General features: G+C 31.6%; 1 protein-coding gene across 5 annotated transcripts in view; it reads left to right on the plus strand.

Annotated features, from left to right (window-relative positions):
- Window positions 1-15,682, plus strand: part of LOC111628645 — a 45,178-nt gene extending 29,496 nt beyond the window's left edge. For 4 of the 5 annotated variants that reach the window (XM_023372477.1, XM_023372486.1, XM_023372481.1 and 1 more), the window contains 4 exons: window positions 5,913-6,002; window positions 6,631-6,716; window positions 8,479-8,636; window positions 14,657-15,682. In XM_023372477.1, the coding sequence (XP_023228245.1) occupies window positions 5,913-6,002; window positions 6,631-6,716; window positions 8,479-8,636; window positions 14,657-14,745 (423 nt within the window). In that variant the 3' untranslated portion in view covers window positions 14,746-15,682. Of the gene's footprint in view, window positions 1-5,912; window positions 6,003-6,630; window positions 6,717-8,478; window positions 8,637-14,656 lie in introns of those variants that run through there. The other variant, XR_002757204.1, reaches the window with a different exon arrangement.
- Window positions 15,683-26,297: the final 10,615 nt, after the last annotated feature.

Here is a 26,297-nt window from a genome sequence, read left to right on the forward strand (position 1 = left end):
GTAGTTTCAGAGCGCATGATGCGGAGCCTACATTACACTGTTTCATTGATGACGTGGCGACCAGATTAACCATAGATACAGGCTCCCAAGTGACACTGTTGTCAAATTCACTGGCACACAGATTAGGCATCTTCAAAAGGAAACATAACAGGAGCGAGATACCTTTCCGAAGCATCACCGGACACCGAATCAACACGTATGGTAAAAACAATTTCCTATTTCAAATCGGACCTTTACAATTTTCCTACCCATGTTACATTGTAGACGATGAAATTACACAACCATTTGACGGACTGTTAGGAAGAGACATAATAAAAGACCAGGGGTTAGAAATAACCTTAGCGACAGAAACAATAAAACTCCCCGACGGAAGAGTTTTAAACTTCCAAGACCCTGCCTCACAAAAGGGGACAACGAGACGAATCCAACCGAAAAAGACCCGAACCAATAAAGAAATCGTCGTCAGGGTAGTCCGCGGAAAGAAAAGTATCACAGAGCAACATAACCAGGAAGCGACAGGAGAGAAAAACCTAAGAGATAGAGTCCGAGAAAGTATTGGAGAAAAACCGTCAACTCCGAAATCTCAACGGATGAACAAAAAAACATTGATCAGTCCGAAGGACAAGGAACGAATATCCATCACCCATAACGGAAAGGGACGAAAAATAACAGATGAAAGTGAACCGAAGATAAAGCGTGCATCGACACACGTGGAGACGAAAAATAAACAGAACCACAGTCCACCGAAAGTAGATAGCCGGCGAGAACAACAACCGGAGTCAGATCAACAAACAGTTCGATCGACAGTTCTCCAGACATCCATTAATGTTATAGTCATCATCTTCGCCATGATATTCACCATTTTCTGTATCCCAATTTTTCCGATATTCGCATGCTCCAGAACCTCAACGACATCGCCGAATCCAAGAACGTTAGAGGCAATCTCTACTACAAAAACATATCCACCGCGAAGTCGCATACCAGTAAGAATTTCCTCTCCCACGCATACAAAAAAAGTACGGTTAAAGATTAATCAGGTGAAAGACGATCGCGCCAAAGTGCAAAATAATTAGAAAGTATAACAACCGCTAGGTAGCAAAAGGGTATTGACCTGGCTAAGAAAAAACATTTATATTTACCTTCAACCACGTGTCCGAGTGTTTTATTTTAACCGCGTAACATAAATAAAGAGAGAGAGAGTAACCTAAATTTGTAAACTAAATTTATATAAATAATAACCTGTGTACTTCTATTACCAATATGTAACTTGTACTCATATTACTATTATGTAAATCGAAAAAAAAAAAGAGAGAGAGTAAAAGTCCAACTTATCAATGTTCTTATATCACAATCTAAAATCGAACTTGCACTTTCACGAACAAGCTCGATTTTCAAAAGGCTGGAGTGATGTGAGATAGCAGAATTCTTATATTTGAAATAGTCTTTAATAATAACGTTTTGCGAATTACGCAACAATTGTTGTTCTTAGCTACCTGAGAAAGTCTCCCGTTACATTTTCTCGAAAGCAACATGACGCTTTCTCGTGAACTATTAACCTCTGCACGGCCGAAATCGTCCGTGAATATCATCAGAGACGGCCGACAGGAGTTAGTCGCTGCCTTAGTCCTCGGAGAGGAAAGAAGTCCCTTCAATTATCATCTATTAAGGAATCCGAATTAATCGCCATAGGATAAACTTGTCTGTGTGTGTGTGTGTGTTAGTGCATCGCCTGGATAACGAATCAGAAACCTTAAAAACCCATAGGAAGCTGTTATAATCCGATTCAACAAGACCCGAACGGGACCTATTACCAAAGGTATTTATCATCCCGCGAAGTGTATGTGAACTCTCTCTCTCCGCGACAATCCTTTTTCCAATAGATTTGTAAATAAACCCTTGTTAATTGTTAAGTGTATCTGAGTCACTTCCAATGTTGTCTCTCGAATCGACATTACGAATCCGTCTGACCACGTACGGAACCGCTCGCGTGACGGCGTGACGTAATCGCCGTCTCGGTTTCCGTGTTTCGAGAAACACGGTGGTGTCAATCCTGACAGGGTACCAAAGAGGTGCCGACCCGAAAGGTCACATAACTATTAACCTAATCAAAATAAATGTAATGTTTTTCACATAATTCCATTACATTATTCACTATAGACATTTTATTAAATTATAGAAAGTTTTAAAATAATGCATTATTTTCAAAATTGTAATTGTAAAAACTTAAGTTCTAGGACTATATAAATTGTTAAAAATAATGTCTTATTTCTTTAAATATGAAAGCTTTTTTTCATTCTATGAAAAAACTTTTATATTCTTTAAGGTAGTCTTTAAGTAGGCTATGTTCCTACTTATTCATTTAGAGCTGTTAATTAAAAACATTTTTTTTTTAATTTACTACCACTAATGGTTGTATCACATGGCAATTTAATGACACTTGTAGCTTTAAATTGTCTTTTTTCAACACAAGAAAATTTCAAAATTTGGAGATAAGAAAAACATTGCAGAGTGATGAATCTAGGCTAAGGAAAATAGTTATGTATTCTCATATTTTACTAAAAACTTCTTAGTCTCATTCCATAATCATAGTTGCCAACTGTCAGTGTTTGGCATTCTCTGTCAGTGGACAGGCTGCTTTTCTTTTTCATCAGTGCTTTTATTGTCACATAAACACTTCATTTAACGAGTCTAACACCAATATATATGCCAAAGACATTGTTATGTATTTTATTACAAATGACTAAAATGAACCAGAACAATTTTCAGATTCTTTCAATTGGGAAAGATCCAAGATTAATATTTTTATATATTTATGTCAATTTTAGCTCAAATGTGATAATTTTAAATGGAACATAAGATAAATTGCATCTTCAAATCTGGCCACTTTAACTGCCATCATGTTGGCAGTTAAATCAATTATGGCTGATTCATCAGCAGAAAGAAACAAATTACTTTTACAGTTAGACCAAATTATTGAGCAGCAGTAGTTTCTCTACCCAAAAAGAAGAAATATCTGATTCATCACTTAGGAACATACAGGCTGTATGGCAGGGATAGACAACACGTAGACTGCGGTCGACCGCAAAGGTTTTGAAAATAGCCTGTGAAGCTAAAGTTGAACAATTTTCTTTCACTTAAATTAATGTTTAAAAATCTTAATTTGATAATTTATTCTTACAATAATAGACTGTCTGTGCAACGTACCCATACTGTTTGTATTTATCCCGATGAACAATGCAAATGAATGTTAACGCATGTCCATATAAAAATCCTAAAATTGTTTGCCCATATTCATAGTCGCTCGCAGACTACATTTTACCAAAAAAGTAGCCCCTAAGGATTATACATATTGGGAGGAAACCCAAATATGTATAATCAACCTAGTAAAATCATGGTCGTTAAAAGTGACCAGAATCGTCGCTGTCTCTGAGAGACAAATTTTGTCTCTCATTTTGACGTCATTTGTCCTTGAAAGAAAAGACGAGAGATAAGTGACTAGACTATGCCCCCAGGTGGGTACAAGATATCTTATGAAAACATGTAATTAGGAATAAAGAAGAATTATATTGGAGTCACCAAAAGAGATTTGGAAATTATACTTGAACATCAATATAGTATTAAAAAAAAGGAGGGCCTTGCTATACAGTATTATCCCAGATATCACAAGCTGAAAGCTCTATGGTAAAATGAGATGAGGCAGAGATAGTTAAGACTTTACAATCTCCAACATTAACACTGAATGCTGAAAAAATTAATATATATAAAGAGCAGGTTGAATAATAAATATATTAATGCAAAAGATTGCCATCAGCATGAAAGTGAAAGTTCATTATAAAAAAACAAGCTTCTTTGTAGAAATTCTTAGTTACAACATTTACTAAGATATACTTTGTATTTAAAATTTACAATTCTAGTTATATTTTATTTTACTTCACTTTTATGTTAGAATTTAATGTTAATTTTTTATTTTTATGTTACTATTTATGTTGGAATTATTGGAATGTTATATAGTCAATTCTGCTTAATTGGGACATGTTGGGACTAATCCATTTTGGCCCAATTAAGTGACTGCCCCAATTAAACGAACTAATAATAAATTCTAAAATAAAATATGTAATATGTAGGTAAAAAATAATAATTAGGTACCCATTTTAATGCTTTATTAAACCAAAATACAGAAAATAATTGTACTATAAATTTGCCTGACTCATGATGATAGATAACTGATTCACATCATGCTAGTGTTGCCAAATATTAGTAATGACATACAAAGGGTTCATCTTTCAATCTTTTCTTTTAACCCTTTTTAGTTAGAACATGTCTGGGTTCATCCAAAAGTTACCTTACAGCTTTTCTTTGAGCACAGTTTCCTTTACTTGGAGATGGTTCATTTCAGCAGGAGCATCCATAGAATCCAACAGCTCCAGATGCTGGTCCCAATGATTGGATGGTTGCTGTCCAAGTCTACATTTCATGTAATCATGCACAACACCTCCCAAGGGAACTCTAGCTGTCTTCCAACTTGGTCAAAGGACCTCAAAAAATTGTCCAGGAGTCTTTGTCCCTTTGCTTTTAAGAAGATTGTCCAGTCCAATCCAGAGAAGGGTCAGTAGCTTGCATTCAGGTCTGCCTCAGATGGGATCTCGGTGTGATATGTCCCACTATGTTTTACCCCTCTGGAAAAATCAAACCACCCAAGTGAAAGACAAAATTGCTTTGTCTCTGCCAAACATGACATTAATGTACATAGTGTTGACATATTTTCAGAATATCCCTAAAATATATCAAAAATTGCTAAATTCCTTTTCAGCTATTGTCCCAAGTAAGCAAAACGTTGTCCCAATTAAGCATTTAAATTATGTATTATTAGTTTGGTTTCCATTCTTTGAGAATTGGCCCAATAAAGTGGCTGCCCCAATTAACCGGTAGCCCAATTAAATGGAATTGACTGTATTTATATTCAAATATTTAAAATTTAATGTTCTAATAGTCTATAGTTACTGTATTCTACTTTGGAAGAGTTTGTAACTGATATTCCAAAAATCAGTCACTTGAGGATGGCTTATGCATTAGGCTGAAAACATAGTGTATAAGCAAATAAGTGTGTCTCAGCATCCAAACATATTATTGGCAATTTTAGTAATTATTCTTTCTGCTGAATGTGGGTTTGGTTGCTGATGATGATATTATATAAAAGTACTTTTTGGACATTTTTTCTTGTCATATATTTACTTTTAAAGCTTTGTTTCATTAAAAAAATCCAGCAACAAGTCATGTAATTTTTAACTTCAGATTTTAAGTTTTTGGGATTATTCTTTCAATTCACAAATAACATTTCAAATTATAGTACATATAAAAGAAAAACTGATGCAAGTTTGTCAATTGTTTTTAAAAATTAAGTCTTCAAAATTAATGGGAAAAAATTTTCAAAACTTATGCTTTATTTTCAGTTCTGTTCATTCATTTTATAGCATAAAATATTAAGGTTACAAAGTAATCAATATTCAAAGAATATTGATTACTTTGTAACCTTAACATTTTCAATATTCTTTGAATATTGATTACTTTATAAATAAATAAATAAATAAATAATAATAATAATAGAGTAATACTGCAATACCATATAGCAAGAGATAACTTCTCCATACAATAAATGTTGCATTAAAAATACATTAACATAAGATATTATTAAAGAAGAGATGTGAAGTATAATGAACTAACTGGTTGTTATAATTATAGTAATAATTTTGTTGATGTAATTATTACAACCAATTCATTATTATAATTATCATTCACTCTTAAGTAATCATTAAAATTTTGTTCACAGTTTTTATTCTGTTCATATGCTAAAAATACCTAAAATTTTTGTCTTTGTTTTAAAATATATTTAACATTCTTTTGTTTGCTTATAGCATTCTAGTTTTGAAGAGAAAGGATCAGAAAAATTATCACAAGGAAAAAGTTCACCGCAACAGCAAAATTCAAGTAAAAAAGAGCTTTCAGTAAGTGAATGAAAATAAACTTAAACTTAGCAGTTATCATGTTTAGCCATTATAATCAATTCATTTAATAGAGAATACTTTTAATATATATATAATATGCAATTTTATCTATATCTGATATTTTATTTCTATTTGAAATATTTGATTCTCCTCATTTTTAATATTTATAATTTTATTACAAAATATATATTATTTTCTCTACTAGAATGTGAAGAAATAATATATATTTTGTAATAAAATTATAAATATTAAAAATGAGGAGAATCAGATATTCCAAATAAATAGTAGGGAAATTTTTTTTTATTTTTTCCTATTTATATTTATTTCTGCAGATTATCTCTTTTTATTTCATTTTTCTCTTTTTAAATTTGAATTATGGAATTCATAGTTCTTTGTGATCAGTTACTATTTGCTTTAAGTTTAGTACATGAACACTTATTGTTTAACTTCTAACTCTAACTGTTGATCTTTAGTTGTGAATATAGATATTAGTGTATTTATTATAACTAACTGAAGTATTTCAGTAAATGTCAAATAATGTACCATTTAAAATAATTTATTGATGTTCTTTTATCTAATAAAAATTCATTTTCTACTTGAAATAATAAATGCCATTTGATTTTTTTAGGCTTTAGATAGTCTGGTTATTTCTGCAATTCATCAGTTGTCCATAAAATTACGTACAAGAGCTCGTTGCTTATTAGAAAAAGAAGGGTATGTAATCTATTTTAATTTTTCTACATATTAAATTATTGAAATAAAGATTATTAATGCATTTCTAGTGATAATCATGGCTCAATACTAAAACAATTCATTATTTAATCAGCTGTAACAATCAGCCAAAAATTGATAGATTCTTTTCAATGATAATCTATATATATATATATAAATGGACGTGTGTGTTCCTATATTTCACTTTTCAGCCAAAACTACACATCGCACATGAATGGTGTTATGTGGTAGTAGCCCCAAGTCTCCATTCATGCACTATGGTGGTTGCATCTCGATAGCTATAAGGGTACGGGAGATACGGGGGCTTAAAGTGGTTGACTTCGAAGATTTTCTATTTCGATTTTAAAAATGTTTGAACCGTTTCAAATTCGAATTGGTTCGATTATAGAATGATTGTAAACGTTCCAGAAAATTGATCAAATTGAAAATAGTTTGTTTGACTGGATGTAAAAATTCTCTAATTAGTCTGGAAACGGGGGACCTAATTCTTGCATGTGGGGTTGAAAGTGGTTGACTTCAAAGATGTGTAACAATGGAAGTGTCAACAATGGAAGTGTTGAGTAACAAAGGAAGTGTTAATATAAAGCGGCATGCAAAATTTACAGGTGGTTTTTTGTGTTTTTGCAGGAAATCGAACATATTTTTAGACTCATGTAAAAATTCTCTAATTAGTCTGGAAATGGGGGACCTAATTCTTCCGCTTCTTTTTTTCACCCACTTGCGATACTCAGAAGGATATTTGATCAGTCTTATCTATCGAAGTCAACATTCATTATGATGTTTGGACTTATGTTACAACCTTAGTCAAATGTTTGCCTATTAATGATGGGAAACTGTCAAATGGAGTAAATTATGAAGTGATAAAGAGTCCCAACACCTCATTGATGATGTCTACAAATTTTGAAGTTGTTACCTTATATGGAAAAAAGAGTCAGACTGCTCTGGCCAAGGTAAAGACACATCTCAAACTTAGAACACATTAAGTCAAAGTCACCTGAGATTGTTCTCACGTGGGATGCATATAAAAAGGGGTCGCACCTGATCATTGAGGCGGGCATTCTCCAAGAAGCAACTTGCCCAGCTTCCAGTTTTATTAATTAATTAATTAATTTATGTTAAAATAAAAAATTCCATAATTCTGATTGTCTTTTAACTTGTTTTGGTTTCTTAAAGTGAATTCATTAAAAAATATAGTAGAACTCCAGTTAGAGGTAATATGAACTGATGCTACCTTAGATAAATCCTTTTATCTGAGTGTTTGGTTATGCTTATAATTTTTAATCCAAAATGTCTGCATCAACTATTTATATAGTATCACTTTTAAGTTTTTTCTATACCTTAATGAATTTAATCAAATAAGAACATGAATTTTTACAAAGTTTAAAGATGTGTTATTGTATTAGCTGTATAATGTAAATACAAACAATAGTTTTAAGAATCTCTCATCAAAATACTTTTTATCATTTAACTTATAATTAACAGAAACAAATTAATTTGTAATATGTTATTGTTTTAAACTTTCTTTTATGAATTACAATATAATAGTAGCATATTCACTGGCAGGTTTATCATTTTAGATAATAAGGATTTTCCTGTAACTTTTAGGCAGTCTCAATTCTAATTTAAAGAAACATCTTATTATATGCATAAAATTCTACTGAACATGTTCACTAATGATTAATTTATAAAGTTCAAATTACAATTGTAAGTTAATGCAGTTTTTAAAATTTTTTCTTTATTTTAGGCAAAAATATTCAGAGAAAAGTGATATTCGATTAATGATTGAAGAAGTATTACCTCAGGTTGTGGAGAAGAAATCTAACATACATAATGAAGGAAATCTCACCAGGGATCTTTCAAGCATTTTAAAAAATCTTAAACGTGTTGAGCAGTCTTTGGAAGGTAAGAATTTAAAGAAATTTATGATAAGTTTTCAATTAATAAATGTAATTAAAACTTAAAATGCCAAAATACTTAATAAAATATAATTACTCAGTAGCTATTATTTTTATAAAATTAAGAACTTATTTTTCTTAATGTAGTATTATCATCAAGTCAATAAAAAGTGTAGAAGTTATTACTTTATTTACATGTTACAAGCAATTTTCAGTTGGTTCAAAAATAATCAAAACAATTAACATAACTTTTCCATTTTTCAGTTTTTTTTTGTACTAGTACTTCAGTTTATTCTTATTGCAGACATTTTTAAGATATATGAAGGCATATTATTTTGCATTTTCTTGGAATATTAAACTCTTTTTGAAAATACATCTTTATAAAATTCTTATAATTCATTATTCTAGTAGTAATTAAAATTCAAAAAGCTAAAAAACATTTTCTGTTAAGATATTACAATCTCAGTAATCTGACATAGGACCAGAACAATGTCAGATTAAGGAAATTGTCATATTATTGGAAGTAAGGTGTATTCAGTGGTTTAATTATTCAGAAAGAAATATCATGCAAATAATACAATATATTAAACATTTGTTCAAGTTTGACTCCTGATCAAAATATCTGAGCATACTGCTACCATTGGTAATTAGTGTTGCAAGGTTTGTGGAGGCACAGTATTTTTGGTGGAAAATTTCAGGAGAAAGTATTGTTATAAGATATTGTAAAAAAAAATCAATGTAAATGTATCTTTTGAGTAGTCTAAGATGACAAGCTTAAGCTTGGATTTGGTGTCATACCATATTTAGTGGGAAGATGTTCATAGTAGTAGAAACGGGAGTTTGAACTAGTGTGGAATTTGGTAACATTGCCAATACCCAAGAGCGACTAGTGTTGGATTGCTGGATTACCAAGATTGTACTGGATGAACGGTTCAGGAGTAACCTATAAAAGTGCACTTTTCTAGTTATTAAGTAGAACCTATCAGTAAGAATGCCAGTTTTGGGAAATGATCAAAAGTATCAATTCATGCTCATAGAGATCAGACTAAGTTAGTCAAACGTGTGGTAAATATCTTACACCTGAATTGATGTGAAAGTTATCTGATAAAACAAAGAATAATATTAACCTCTGCCATGATGATGATGATGATTTGCAGCTAAGGAGTCCTGGTGGCATCACTGTCAATGACAACTAGAAGAAGGTAGTCATAATTATTGAGTGGAAACATTGGGTAAGGGACTTTTATAACTCTTTCCACCCTGTGAGCACTAAGAGGCCCTCTTTTAGCATGCCCACAATGGGGTGACTGGATAGTGAGGGACAGGGCTCAAGAAATCTGACAGAACACCCCAAAAAAATTCCTGGGGATTCAATCAATGTTCCCCCTAATTTTTTTTAGTCGATGAGTGGAACATATACAGGTAAGCCTCCTACAACACAGTACCTTTACAACGCGTTTTCATTCCAACGCGGTTGGAAAAATGCGGAAATTTTCTTACAATGCAGTTTATGGTATTTAGAAACGAATTATCTTTCACATAACAGAAAAATCTCAACGGATCACTTAATACGCGCCACAGTTCGATGTACAGAGCTAAATGTCCTCGAAAACAGCTGTTTGTCCATGTTGACGTGTTATTTCCATGAAAGTTTCAGGGAAAGACCGGTTTCTAGACAGATTTGCATCAGTTACCATAAACACTTAAATACAGTGAAAACTGCTTAGGCGACCACCTGCATTCGACGGGCACCTGTCAAAACGGGCAAAAATTTCTGGCACCGAATAGTTTACCCATAGAGTCTTCGTATAAGTTACCTGTATTAAACGACCACCTGTGTAACGCAACCGCGGGCATAGATTTTTGGTCCGAAACAACATACAACACCTGTAATAAGCGACCACTTTCGCGAGTGTATCTGGTCTAAACTATTGTTCGAACCCATCTCAACAACGTTTCCCCCTCCTAATATAATGAATTAGTGTAAACTCTCGTTCGAACTCATCCCGGGCACTTCTCCCACCCTTGAAATTAGGTGCAGGTGTTAATAAATTAGTCTAGCAAGAAAGGAAATTCATTTCAGTTTGTTGGAAAATGTTGGAAAAACGAAAGAAATGCAAAGTGTTGGCGTTAGAAGATCGTGTTAAAATTATCAGAGAAAGTGAAAATGGTTTATCACAACGGCAATTAGTGGCGAAGTTTAACTGGAAAAACGAAATTTACTTTACCGTACACCTACAGTATTTTCCTTAGGGGTTTAAAATATTGTACACGATACAATTAATCGGTTGATCTCATCGTTTGATAAAATTTATTTTATTTATTTATTTATTTTTGAAGCTTATATACAGTACTGTACAGTACATGTGCGATAAATAGTTTCTGTATCAACCTACCTTATTTCCACGATATTTTTAGAAAAATAATATCCAAATAATTTTCACACGCAAAATATTCAAAGAGCAATAAACGCATTAATGCAAAAATCAGTTTTACAGGCAACTTTCCTTTTTCGAATGTAATGAAATCTTATTATGAGAAAAAATAATAAAATCGTTTTATTATTAATTAATAATTTTCTTGTTGTACTTAAGAAAATATTAAATATAAAAAATACAGTATTTTTAAAGTTAAACTAACGAAAACCAAAGTGATATAGAGATAGGACGCGCTTGTATATCGATGACGTAATACACGTAACTGAGGAGCGAACGAGAAGAATCGAGTTGAATTAATTAACTCGAAAAAAAGAAAGCGTGCATTATAATCGAGAATATGCGACTATTGTATTAATCTTTAAAATATTGGTATTAAATCTGTCTTACAAAATCACGACGACTCCCGTAAATCGAGTTATCCGATAAGAATAAAATACAATACTAATATAGTCCTATCGCTGAAAAAATGCGCTTCTTTTTGCTCACCTCGAGTTTTGCTTTTAGTAGAAATGGCTAAAAAGTGCGCAAAATACTACGGAAATACGGTATTACGACACCACCTGTATTGGACGACCACCTGTCTAAAAGACCACTTTTTGAAGGAACCATGGGTGGTCTCCATAGACAAGTTTTACTGTATATTACTGAATTTTCGATAATTTATACTCTTTCAATAGGTGGAAACCGCAAAAATGGTCCAAAATACAGTATAAACTTCTATTGAGTGTATATTTTTAAAAATATAGTGAAGGGAAGTTATTTTTTGTGATTTTTACTGTCCACAAAACTGCTTGAAAAAATTTTAGCCATAACAATGTCGAATGAAAAGAAAGGACCGTCGTTAGAAAGGAAATTTATTAATATATCTCTTCAAACAAAGATAGAAATTTTGGATTGAATTAAAAATCAAGAGCGGATAGCTGATATTGGTAGGCATTTTAATTTAAATGAGTCAACTATTCGGTCGACTAAACAATAGGAAGAAAAGATTAGGAATTCAGTCGCATCCGGATCATCTATTCTTGTGAAAAATGTTGCTCGTCCGACAGCACCTATAATGGAAAAAAAAAAATGGAACAAGCGCTAATATTATGTGTAGAAGATATGAAAAAGAAACGGTTGCCTTTAAATACAAGTGCAGTTAAACCACAAAGCCTTAAAAATATTTGATTATTTAAAACAAATGCGACGGTCGTCTGCTGATGAAACCAGTGTTAAATTCGTGGCTAGTAATGGCTGGTTTGAAAAATTCAAAAAACGCCATTCAAACGGCAATTTTCTCTCTTTTTAGAACCGAATCCCAGTTTTTGTATTAAGTTAGTGTCTCCTATAATGCGATTTCCCACAACGCGGTATTTTCAAAGAACGTATCTACCGTGTTGTAGGAGGCCTACCTGTACTTTGATGAGCATATATATATATATATATATATATATAAAATCTTATTTTTTTCTATAAAAATTAAAATTAATTATAAGTAGAGATTAAAATTCATTTTAAAACATACTTTTATACAAAATATTATCTCTTGTCAGTGATTTAATCTATTTAATTGAAATATAAGTAACAATAATCATGTTGCAGACAGAGTGAGAAATAAGTAATCAAAGTAAATTCAAATTGGTGTGCATGCTCGTACATAAATTCTCGTGCGCAGCAACAATTTGAGCAGTGTGCAGCCGCGCAGGCAAGCATGCGCATCAATTTGAATTGTTGTAATCTAGAGATAAAATCTAGAGATTAAAATTCATTTTAATTTCTAGATTTTAAAATTAATTAATTATATATATGCTCGCAAAATTTTTTTTTGCTCAGAGAAGTATATGTTCCGATCATCTACAAAAAAAATTAGAGGGAACATTGGATTCAATCCCAGATATCCCAGAGAAGTAGGCTGCCACCTTGACTGCTGAGCTGTCCGACTGTTGAGTTGGGTGAGGGTTACCATGATTTACGTGAAATTTAGTGAGATGTCATAATCTTCATTCAAGCAGCTTAAAGTGTTATGAATGAACATTACTGAAGTATTTTGAAAAGACAAAGATACTCATTTTGAGTTATTTAAGTGGCAGAGAAGATGGGTTTTTATGATCTGCAAAATACATGAGTTGTCGTAAGTTAATGAGGAAACAGGTGTACTTCCAACAAACATCTTAAATCCAGTCCATTAATCCAGAAGTGTCTATTTAAATTATATTAAATACTGTATTCAATACAAAGGTCTGCAAAAAGACATTTATGTCTATACATGGCTTGCAAAATAGTAGTTACAACGTGGACCTAAGCTTAATAAACAAGACATCATATTCCCTCTTCAGACAAGTGAGGAAAACATGGACACAATTTAAAAAAAAAAAAATATGATGAACATTAGTGGTTCTTTTACCATAGTAGCAACACAAATTGTTTAAATTATCATTCCTACTATGAATGGTGTCACAGGTTGATATGAAATTACAAGGATTATTTTTACCAGACCAAAAATATCACTCCTATTTCAAAAGATAAGTTCTAATGGATTTTCACAGAAAAGTACGTTATTGGCTTCAAGATGTCCAAGACAGATGTATGTTAATGAGGTGATTCACTTAACTTAAGGATTAAATGTCATCAGTAGGAGCATCATCATAAGAAGCCAAAGTAGCTAATTGTAGTAAGGAAGATCCAGAATTGCTGCTAACTTGGAGCTTTTGACTTTCAGCAAGCATTTTCTACATCAAATTAAATGTAGGTCCCATGTTTCTGGTAGAATTTCATTTCTAAAAGGAGATATGGGAAATGTGTGCTTGGTCTTGTCAAGTTGGTCTCAGATAGAAATTAAGTGATCAGTAGACAAAGGTTGCATCAAAAGTCTCTTAAGTAATGCAAATGGAAAGTTTTTGACCGTGGTTAAGAGCAAGAGTTTGACCACTTTAAGATTGCATTAGCAAGGAAAATCAGACAGATTACAAATCTTGAATGATATTCCACTATATTTGAATTTATTGTGGAAGATGAGAAGATACTGTCCTGAAGTCTGCATATCCTTCTGATAGTGCTGATTTCTTGGTAATGTTGTGTTCAACAGTAAGTATAAAAGTAAAGCTAAGTGAGGTCATGGCTTGTATGGAGTGAATTGCTATTATCAAATTTGAAATGTTGATGCAACAGTCATGATTGATATCAACGAATTACTGTTTTTATAAAAGCACATTGTAAGGAGTAGCTTGAATAAAGTTAATTAAAATAAGTCAAAGTGCATTTTGGATTTCTTTTCTAGAACTTGTATATTATATATCACCAACTTTTTAATTGTTATTTATTACAAATTTAACTTTTACTGGCTGTCCTGTTTGATTTAACCATTAAAAGAGAAAGACAAAGTTTAAACAGTTTCAGAAATTGCAACAAACAAATGTATGAAAATTAAAAGTAACAGAAGATTTGAATATTACAAGATTTATTAGTTTGTGTGTGTCAAATATATAATTTTTAATTATAGCATATTCATTATTCTACTTGTCAATATCATTAATTGATTTATTTCATACTTTTTCAATGTAATAATTTTTTATTGAATATATTCTATATTAAACCTTTTTATTTGCAGTACTATCATCATTAGCTGATTATGATACCCAAATTAAAGGAGAACAAAATCAAACAGAAACACAAAAATTTTTTGTTGTTGATGTATAATTAAGATAATTGTATAAGCAGAATTTTAAGCAACTTGTGAATGTAACATTTGGAAAATATCCAAAAATTGTTGTAATGTCTATATTAATTTGATATTTTGAATGTATATTTAAGAAACTGTATTACTTGTGCACATATTATCAGATGATTTTGCACTCCTGTAAATATGTAAAATTGGTTTGTTAAACAGTACATTATTTTGTGTTTAATGGAATAAATTTTATCTAAATAGAGCAATGTTTGCACCTTTTATCAAGCTAATGCATAAAGTTGTCCATTGATAATTTAATAAATATCAAGCAATTTTAAAAATTTTCTTCAATTATTTTAATGCTTTGTAAATTATTTTGTACTCTATAAATTATCTGTCCATATTTTCAAGAAGGAAATGCTTGTCCTTGGCCATATTTCCCTTCTGAATTATTTCTAATTATTATAAATCATATTATAGAAATATTTAAAAATCTTATCTTAAAAAGCATTGATTATTTCTATAAAAATGAGTCATTAGCATTAGTATATTTTATTTATATTATATAAATTAAAATATAATTATCTTACTTAGGATTGTTACAAACACATGGCAGAAACAGACTGCAAAGTCACAAAACCTGTGCTTCCAAATGAATGTGTGTAAATTTGTATCATTACATTTTAATTTTCAATGCTTTCATATGTAGTTAATTGTGCAATGTACATTTATAAAATTAAGATCCCATATCTTTTGTTATATTTTTATAAGTTGTTATTTATGTTAACCATGTAATGAATTTATGCTAAATACCTGCATCAACTGAAATTAATTGTATAGATTCAATTATATAATATTGTTGCAATTCTTTTGTTATGAGATTTGTGAAAATGTGTATGATTGAATGAATTATATACAGAAAGTTTGTCATAAGCCTCTAATATTGATAAATATTTCTTAAAAAAATATTGATTTTGTTGTTTATAATTATCTAAAATTAATGTTTCTCAGATACATTAATCTACAAGTTGGTCTTTTGAAAAATTCAATGAAAATATTTTTCGTAATCTTAACAAACATTGCAAAATAACTTAACTAGTAAAATTCATAACTTAAGATTTAAAAACAATGATATATATATATATATATATATCATTGTTTTTAGCATATATATATCTGCTTTATACTATAGTACAACTCAAAATAATGAAAACTTTTAGAAACATTTTAATGTATAAACAAAAAAAAATTTGATATTTAGCAAAAAACATCGCTATAAAATATATATTTGGCTTCCTTAATATGTCTGCTTAATTAAAGCAAGCATAATTCTTTTAAAAATACTCAAGTGCCAAGAAAACAAGAATGAATTCTAAAACATCCTGAATTTATAATATTAAAAAATGTAAATTATTTTATACTTAAATTATAATAAATTACTTTAATTTTACAATCACTAAAATTAATTATTATTGTCATTCCAGTAATGAATGGAATAATTACATATACATCTTGTGTACATATGTAAAATTTAACACAAATTAAGTGTACAAATGCTAAATGTCCACACACAATTTTGACAATGCTATTAACAAATGTTTTCTGTTTATGAATCAATGATCCTGTATTTGGAATTTTGTCATATTGATCACAGCATTATATACCACTGGATTACTATCATCAGTTAAAGTTTTTACTATCACATCATGCATTTGTAGAATTTAACAATCTATATCATATGCAATTGAAATGTTAACATATTGTTATGGATTAAATTAAGTATAAAAGAAAATTATTATTTTGAGCAGCCAGGGGCTTGGGGCGATTCCTGATGACCACTTATTCAATAATGAGAGCGGGTTTTACAAGCCTTACCAAGCAGGGAGGTGTGAGCAAGTCGATAGTCTTCTGAATAATTAGACAGGGTGACACAGGTTCAACAAATAACATTTAATATACACTAAATTTCTAACTTTAGATACAAAGGACACGTTACCACTACTTATAGCTAAAGAATTACTTTAATAAAGAACAGAGAGAGAGTTTACAATTTTACATATATTATATCTCAGACCAATGGTTCCTGATCTCGTTGTATATGATGTCAGTGAAATGCTCCTAGATTGGTGGAGTTGACCATTAGTCTTCCTTTCATTCAGGTCAGGATCATCTTGGGGGGAGAGACTGCGATTATGGCAGGAAGGCAATGGACAGAATGGCGGGACAGGTATGATGTCTGCTTGGAGGACCGTGTCCAAGCCCTTTTTATACCTGTTTTCAGGAGAGCTGACTAATGCTATGTACGATTTAACCTGTTCTAAGTTTGATTTGTGTCCAGGTGTTGATTCAGAAATCGAATGCTTCGACAAATTTATTACCTCTTGCTATCTGGTATGATTATTCATTCTACCTCGTAAATTTGATAACAGCTGTCAAACAAACTGAATTAATTGTTGGAGGTGACTAAGGTCAGAGTTTGTCTTGCAACCTTAGCAATAATTGTTACTTTGTATGATCATCTGATCGGCTTTATTGGTTTCAAAATTGGACAAAATAGGAAGTGTGTGGGTTTTGTCATCCTTTCCCCATTTGACCTTTTGATCTCCAATTTTTATGTTGGAAAAAAATAATTCTTAATTTATTTAATTATTATTATTTATAATTATTCTCTTTGTTTTTTCACTTCCCTCTTTGGATGTCACATTATTATTAGTCAATGTCAGTTTACATCTTTTTTTAAAACTATTAAACATTTGAATAAGCAAGTTGTACACCTTCAAAATGCTTCAATACATCTTAAGTTAGCTAAACTTTCATGTAAATCATCAATACATGTTTGTTTAAGTACATTTATTTTCTGTAGAAATTTTATATTTGTTAACAAACTTATAATCTATTCTTCAGTAGCGGAAATAATGATTTGTGTAATTTTCCATTTTTGTAATCATTGCAAATATATAAATATTAATTTATTTAAAAAAAATAAATGCATAAGGAATTTTATATGAAAAAAAAAAATTACATATAGGAAGAACAAATTGCTCTCAATGATCGTTTATCATGTAACTTTAAACTTATATCAAGGGTGTTCCACAAAGTAATAGCAATATTTTTACAGAGGTCTAGGGATTAAAAAAAATGTCGTACAGATAGCTCTTCAAGTGAAATTTTTCAACACTAGAAGTAAGTAAAGTTCAGAGTAGCTATTCCATAAGATGATGTTGAAAAACATCTTATGGAACTTCTAACAAATAAGTACTATGGAAAAGTCAATCTCACATCCCTTCTGTTTCTGTGCTATACTATAGAGCCAAGAAATAAAAGTAAACATTTTTTTTTATTAAAAAATAATTTTTATAACTAACTTTGTAAACTATGAATGCTGAGAAAGTAATGCAAGATCTCTTGCCAGCTTTTTTTTTTATTTTACTAAAAATAAAGGTTCAGAAACATTACAGGAATACAGGGTGTCCATGAACCTGACACATTTGAAACTGTTGTAAAAAATCTACCGCTCAGGAAGGATGTAAAGTAATGCATATTTTATGATGAAAAACTCAGTTTTATTAAAAAAAATCAGTGAACCTCTACACGAGTTCCTTTTGTTACATGTAGAACATTGAGTCTATATTCCATTTCCTGCCATGCTCTTTCAAGCATCTCGGGCATGACAGCAGCCACAGCATTGTGAATGCACACATGAAGATGTTGAAGGTCACAAATTTTGACACCAGTGTAAACCTTGTCCTTGACAAATCCCCAAAAGAAAAAGGCTAAGGGTGTAATATCTGGCGATTGAGGAGACCATGGTATCGGTATCGGTCCTCCACGCCCAATCCAACAATCAGGAAATTGTGTGTCGAGGAAACATCGAACATGCAGGCTCCAATGTGGAGGGGCACCATCCTGCTGGAATCACGGAATTTGTTTCAGCATACCACTATACAACTTGCGCTGCTCTTGTGGAGAAGCCATTTTGTGTTTGACTGCTGCCACGCCACCTACAGTCACTTTGGCGGGTTTTCAAGAATTACCTATACAACTTCCACGGTTTCTCCACCTAATGGAATGCATGACATCTGATTACTGCCTTGCACTTCAATATGGCAGTCGAAACAAATGTGTCAGGTTCATGGTGGACACCCTGTATTTTATCTCCTAAATATTCTATATACCCTGAAAATTAATTACATTTGAAAGATACATTTATTATTAATTTTTGGAATATATACAAATTTATAAAAAATTACGATTGTTCAATACAATAATTCCTTGATATTCAATTAGTATTAAATATGAAATTTTAATTAGATTTAATTAAAAATAATAGAACACAATCACAAGTAATAAGTTTTTACTAAATGTTAATTCAACTAAAAACTAAATTTTGTGCGCAATAATATATGAGTTTAAAAAAAATTCAAAGCACAGTTGATATGTCAGCCGACGTCACAGCAGTGCCCTTGCAACAATCATAATCATTTCAGAAAAAAGCTGGCTTTTTTACATCTTGTATATGCTTATGAATACATATATTTTTTAACATTTAAACATTACATACCAGTATGTTCACTTTCTTGTTTCATCCCCAATAATGGACACTTCTCAAAAATTTACAACTGTGAGATAAATTAGGGGTTGATTACTATCGGTTTAAACCCCTTTGTTCAACGTCAGGAGAGTGAGTCCCACTCTCGCTGTCACTGGATGGCTTGGATTCGAGTGGCAGAGGGGTTGAATAAATCGATAGGGTGATCGGATCTCGTAATAACTAATATCAACACCAGTTAAACAAAACAACAAATTTAATAAGTAATGAAAAAGGGTTAGGTACATATGTGGAGGTTACAATCTACAAGCTAGCTACATAAGTAATATACAGGTAACCCCCGTATAACACGGCAATTCTATAGCACGGATTCACTCTAACACAGTTTGAGAATTGGAAATATCCCCCGTATAACACGGTGCTTTTATAGCATAGGTTCACTCTAACACAGTTCAGGAATTGGGTAAAACCCTCGTATAACATAAAATGTAATAAAGGGTGCGTTCTTTTATACCTCCACGCAAGCATTCTAATTGTTTTTGTGGCTACTTTGAATGCTCTTGAAACAAATAATCCATTTAATGGTTAAATTTTACAATTGGGACCCTTCTTTTGCCTCTAAAAGCTATTTTAGAATTATAGATTCCTCCAAATGATACTATCAATAGTGCGAGCGCCGCCATCTTTCTTTCACCGTCGTTCCTAAATGCCTACAAACAGCAGCGCACTCCCGTTGCAGAGCGACCACTATTAAAGAATGCACCCACAAACTGTTACCAGTTGATGATGCTCATGCTGAGATCATCATATAGAATGAATAATCCTCTGGTAAAATATTTACTTAAATAATAAATAAGTATTTTACCTAAGAAAAAAATGAATACTAAATCCGATTTAATTTAAGATTTAACAACATGTTTTTTAATTTTTGGAACCTAACCCCCTTTTCGCACTAGTTCTTTGTTTTGTATAACATGGATTCCCATAACACGGCAATTTTCTGGAACGTAACTCTCGTGTTATATGGGGGTTACCTGTACCGAGAGAGAGAGTTTACATGTTAAGTCTATATTGGATACCTCTTAAATAGTCTGATGTCCTTCTGATCCTGGTTATATGAAAGTCGGTGCAACGATTGTGGATCTTCTCGGGAGGAGAAATGTTCACAGAGATGAGTAATGGCAGGTTTTAGTCACCTGTTACTATGGTGGAGTCTGCCCGAAGATCGGGTGCACACTCTTTTTATCCTCACTGGAGTGGGAAAAAATCAGGTGACTTCTTTTTGGGTGGTCCTAAGTTTGAGATGCGTCATCGATTCAGCTGATGAGGACCGCAAGAATTTGGCAACCTGGCTGGTTTGTTGACACTTTCTGCCAGGTGCTGCGACTCTTATTACAATATAATTTAAACAAATTCATAATTCCTAGACATCAACAAGCAGGTGTTGGGATTTATCTTATAAATTCTCAAACCAAAGAGCAAGATGGTTGTTTTTGCTAAGACATTTGATCATCTCTTGTTTATCTGACCAGAGGGCAACAGAAATGCCAGGTAGAGCGCTGGGTTTTTTCCACTTCATAATTAATCTAATTACTTAATTGCCCCCAAAATTTCACACAACCTTACCATAGATGTTGGTTATTGAAAAGTTTGACTGAAATAAAAATATATGAAAAATGTCTATCATATACCTACACACCAACCGAATGCCGATAATCTATCGGGCTAGTATAAGGCTAGTTATTAAATGAATTACGTAACCAATTTGGCTCTAGAGGTAAGCATTAGGCACCATCTCTTATTAACTTTAATAATTATAAAAAATTTAAATAATTTAGAACCGCTGTTGTGGGTTCGAGTCCCGCTTCGGGCTGATTTTNATTAATTATTATTGTCATTCCAGTAATGAATGGAATAATTACATATACATCTTGTGTACATATGTAAAATTTAACACAAATTAAGTGTACAAATGCTAAATGTCCACACACAATTTTGACAATGCTATTAACAAATGTTTTCTGTTTATGAATCAATGATCCTGTATTTGGAATTTTGTCATATTGATCACAGCATTATATACCACTGGATTACTATCATCAGTTAAAGTTTTTACTATCACATCATGCATTTGTAGAATTTAACAATCTATATCATATGCAATTGAAATGTTAACATATTGTTATGGATTAAATTAAGTATAAAAGAAAATTATTATTTTGAGCAGCCAGGGGCTTGGGGCGATTCCTGATGACCACTTATTCAATAATGAGAGCGGGTTTTACAAGCCTTACCAAGCAGGGAGGTGTGAGCAAGTCGATAGTCTTCTGAATAATTAGACAGGGTGACACAGGTTCAACAAATAACATTTAATATACACTAAATTTCTAACTTTAGATACAAAGGACACGTTACCACTACTTATAGCTAAAGAATTACTTTAATAAAGAACAGAGAGAGAGTTTACAATTTTACATATATTATATCTCAGACCAATGGTTCCTGATCTCGTTGTATATGATGTCAGTGAAATGCTCCTAGATTGGTGGAGTTGACCATTAGTCTTCCTTTCATTCAGGTCAGGATCATCTTGGGGGGAGAGACTGCGATTATGGCAGGAAGGCAATGGACAGAATGGCGGGACAGGTATGATGTCTGCTTGGAGGACCGTGTCCAAGCCCTTTTTATACCTGTTTTCAGGAGAGCTGACTAATGCTATGTACGATTTAACCTGTTCTAAGTTTGATTTGTGTCCAGGTGTTGATTCAGAAATCGAATGCTTCGACAAATTTATTACCTCTTGCTATCTGGTATGATTATTCATTCTACCTCGTAAATTTGATAACAGCTGTCAAACAAACTGAATTAATTGTTGGAGGTGACTAAGGTCAGAGTTTGTCTTGCAACCTTAGCAATAATTGTTACTTTGTATGATCATCTGATCGGCTTTATTGGTTTCAAAATTGGACAAAATAGGAAGTGTGTGGGTTTTGTCATCCTTTCCCCATTTGACCTTTTGATCTCCAATTTTTATGTTGGAAAAAAATAATTCTTAATTTATTTAATTATTATTATTTATAATTATTCTCTTTGTTTTTTCACTTCCCTCTTTGGATGTCACATTATTATTAGTCAATGTCAGTTTACATCTTTTTTTAAAACTATTAAACATTTGAATAAGCAAGTTGTACACCTTCAAAATGCTTCAATACATCTTAAGTTAGCTAAACTTTCATGTAAATCATCAATACATGTTTGTTTAAGTACATTTATTTTCTGTAGAAATTTTATATTTGTTAACAAACTTATAATCTATTCTTCAGTAGCGGAAATAATGATTTGTGTAATTTTCCATTTTTGTAATCATTGCAAATATATAAATATTAATTTATTTAAAAAAAATAAATGCATAAGGAATTTTATATGAAAAAAAAAAATTACATATAGGAAGAACAAATTGCTCTCAATGATCGTTTATCATGTAACTTTAAACTTATATCAAGGGTGTTCCACAAAGTAATAGCAATATTTTTACAGAGGTCTAGGGATTAAAAAAAATGTCGTACAGATAGCTCTTCAAGTGAAATTTTTCAACACTAGAAGTAAGTAAAGTTCAGAGTAGCTATTCCATAAGATGATGTTGAAAAACATCTTATGGAACTTCTAACAAATAAGTACTATGGAAAAGTCAATCTCACATCCCTTCTGTTTCTGTGCTATACTATAGAGCCAAGAAATAAAAGTAAACATTTTTTTTTATTAAAAAATAATTTTTATAACTAACTTTGTAAATTATGAATGCTGAGAAAGTAATGCAAGATCTCTTGCCAGCTTTTTTTTTTATTTTACTAAAAATAAAGGTTCAGAAACATTACAGGAATACAGGGTGTCCATGAACCTGACACATTTGAAACTGTTGTAAAAAATCTACCGCTCAGGAAGGATGTAAAGTAATGCATATTTTATGATGAAAAACTCAGTTTTATTAAAAAAAATCAGTGAACCTCTACACGAGTTCCTTTTGTTACATGTAGAACATTGAGTCTATATTCCATTTCCTGCCATGCTCTTTCAAGCATCTCGGGCATGACAGCAGCCACAGCATTGTGAATGCACACATGAAGATGTTGAAGGTCACAAATTTTGACACCAGTGTAAACCTTGTCCTTGACAAATCCCCAAAAGAAAAAGGCTAAGGGTGTAATATCTGGCGATTGAGGAGACCATGGTATCGGTATCGGTCCTCCACGCCCAATCCAACAATCAGGAAATTGTGTGTCGAGGAAACATCGAACATGCAGGCTCCAATGTGGAGGGGCACCATCCTGCTGGAATCACGGAATTTGTTTCAGCATACCACTATACAACTTGCGCTGCTCTTGTGGAGAAGCCATTTTGTGTTTGACTGCTGCCACGCCACCTACAGTCACTTTGGCGGGTTTTCAAGAATTACCTATACAACTTCCACGGTTTCTCCACCTAATGGAATGCATGACATCTGATTACTGCCTTGCACTTCAATATGGCAGTCGAAACAAATGTGTCAGGTTCATGGTGGACACCCTGTATTTTATCTCCTAAATATTCTATATACCCTGAAAATTAATTACATTTGAAAGATACATTTATTATTAATTTTTGGAATATATACAAATTTATAAAAAATTACGATTGTTCAATACAATAATTCCTTGATATTCAATTAGTATTAAATATGAAATTTTAATTAGATTTAATTAAAAATAATAGAACACAATCACAAGTAATAAGTTTTTACTAAATGTTAATTCAACTAAAAACTAAATTTTGTGCGCAATAATATATGAGTTTAAAAAAAATTCAAATTAAGGAAATGTTTATTAAATATTTGTGATTTTATTTCATTATTGAGTAATTTTATAATTATAATGAATTATAAATCTTAGTTGGAGGAGATACTGGCTAAAACTATAAAGCACATCAAACAAACCAAAAACCAGCAAAAAAATTACAAATGAACCTGACAATGTCTATTGTTTATGGAAGAAAAAAATTTGTTAGAGTAAATAATTTATAATTTATTGGTGTGTTTGATGTTCTTTAATTATAAATATTACTGACTACTACTAATATTGGTTCTTATTTTTAAACTAAATTCCAAAGATCATTTTCCTTCATTGGTAAACTAAAATGTAAAGTTAAATTACCTTGATACAAAATTTAACAATTGTTATTGGGACGTATTCCAGATTCATATTTATTTTCACAAGTATTTTGTTTCCTAATAGCGTACATTCTGATTAAACATTTCAGCAATTGACTTTATCAAAAAATTAATTTGATTTTTTTTTATAAAAGTAAAGCTTTGTCCATTTTGTGTAGAAAATGAACAGTACTCTAGTTTCATACACAAATCAATTTGACAACAATCTTCAATTTATAATGAATAATTTTAAAGAATATTCCTCTCAAACAGATCCTAGCCAGGTTTAAAGTATCAGGTCAGTCCATAAGTTCGTGTGCATTTTTATCTACAAAAAAAGCAACAAAAAATTTTAATTAAATCTTATTTCAATCTATAATGTATTCACCATTATTTTGTACAATCTCTTGCCATCTTGATGGTAGCTTTTTAATCCCGTCTTTGTAAAATGATTTCGGTTTTGAATCAAAATATTCAGAAATAGCCTTTTTTACATTGTTCTCATCCTCAAAAGTTTTTCCTTTTAAAAAATTCTGCAAACTCCGAAAAAGATGATAATCACTGGGAGCAATATCTGGCAAATATGGTGGATGAGGTAAAATTTCCCAGTTGAAGCTTTTGAGTTGAGCAGTTGACGTTGTTGTCAGTTAGCTATTGACAGTTCATGTGGTATCCATTTTCCTAGCTTTGAAACTTTTCCGATTTGTTGTAGATGTCTATGAACAGTTCCATGGGATGAATTTAAACGTTCCGCAATTTCATCAACTGTTAAAGATGGTTCTGCTTCAACTAGTGCAGAGAGAGCATCATCATCAAAGTCAACAGGTCTTCCAGTACGAGCCTTATCCTCCACACTAAAATCATTATTTCTAAATCTTTCAAACCACTTCTGCGCAGTCCTTACACTAATTACAGTTTGATTATGAACAGTATTTAATTTTTTGGCTGCATTTGTAGCATTCTCATCACTTAAAAATAAAAAGTATAAAACATGTCTCTTATATTCATCTGTTACTTCCATTTTAACGAAAATAAACAACTGAAATGTTCCCAATTCTGAACAGTATTATATAAATGAGATCCAATTTAACACTTCAGTGTAAAAAGTATCACATTAGACTGGCATTTTTAACAGCAAAACAAGATCATAAAATACACACGAACTTATGGACTGACCTAATATTTTGTTTTAAATGTTACTTGTATATTTTATTATAGTATTAGCCAAACTATTACATTATAAAATAAGTAAAAGTAATTAGATTTTGAAATAAAAAAAATTCAAAGCACAGTTGATATGTCAGCCGACGTCACAGCAGTGCCCTTGCAACAATCATAATCATTTCAGAAAAAAGCTGGCTTTTTTACATCTTGTATATGCTTATGAATACATATATTTTTTAACATTTAAACATTACATACCAGTATGTTCACTTTCTTGTTTCATCCCCAATAATGGACACTTCTCAAAAATTTACAACTGTGAGATAAATTAGGGGTTGATTACTATCGGTTTAAACCCCTTTGTTCAACGTCAGGAGAGTGAGTCCCACTCTCGCTGTCACTGGATGGCTTGGATTCGAGTGGCAGAGGGGTTGAATAAATCGATAGGGTGATCGGATCTCGTAATAACTAATATCAACACCAGTTAAACAAAACAACAAATTTAATAAGTAATGAAAAAGGGTTAGGTACATATGTGGAGGTTACAATCTACAAGCTAGCTACATAAGTAATATACAGGTAACCCCCGTATAACATGGCAATTCTATAGCACGGATTCACTCTAACACAGTTTGAGAATTGGAAATATCCCCCGTATAACACGGTGCTTTTATAGCATAGGTTCA

The sequence above is a fragment of the Centruroides sculpturatus genome, unplaced genomic scaffold (genome assembly GCF_000671375.1).
Source record: "Centruroides sculpturatus isolate CEXI.00-Female unplaced genomic scaffold, Cexi_2.0 scaffold34, whole genome shotgun sequence".
Taxonomy (NCBI): Eukaryota; Metazoa; Arthropoda; class Arachnida; order Scorpiones; family Buthidae; genus Centruroides; species Centruroides sculpturatus.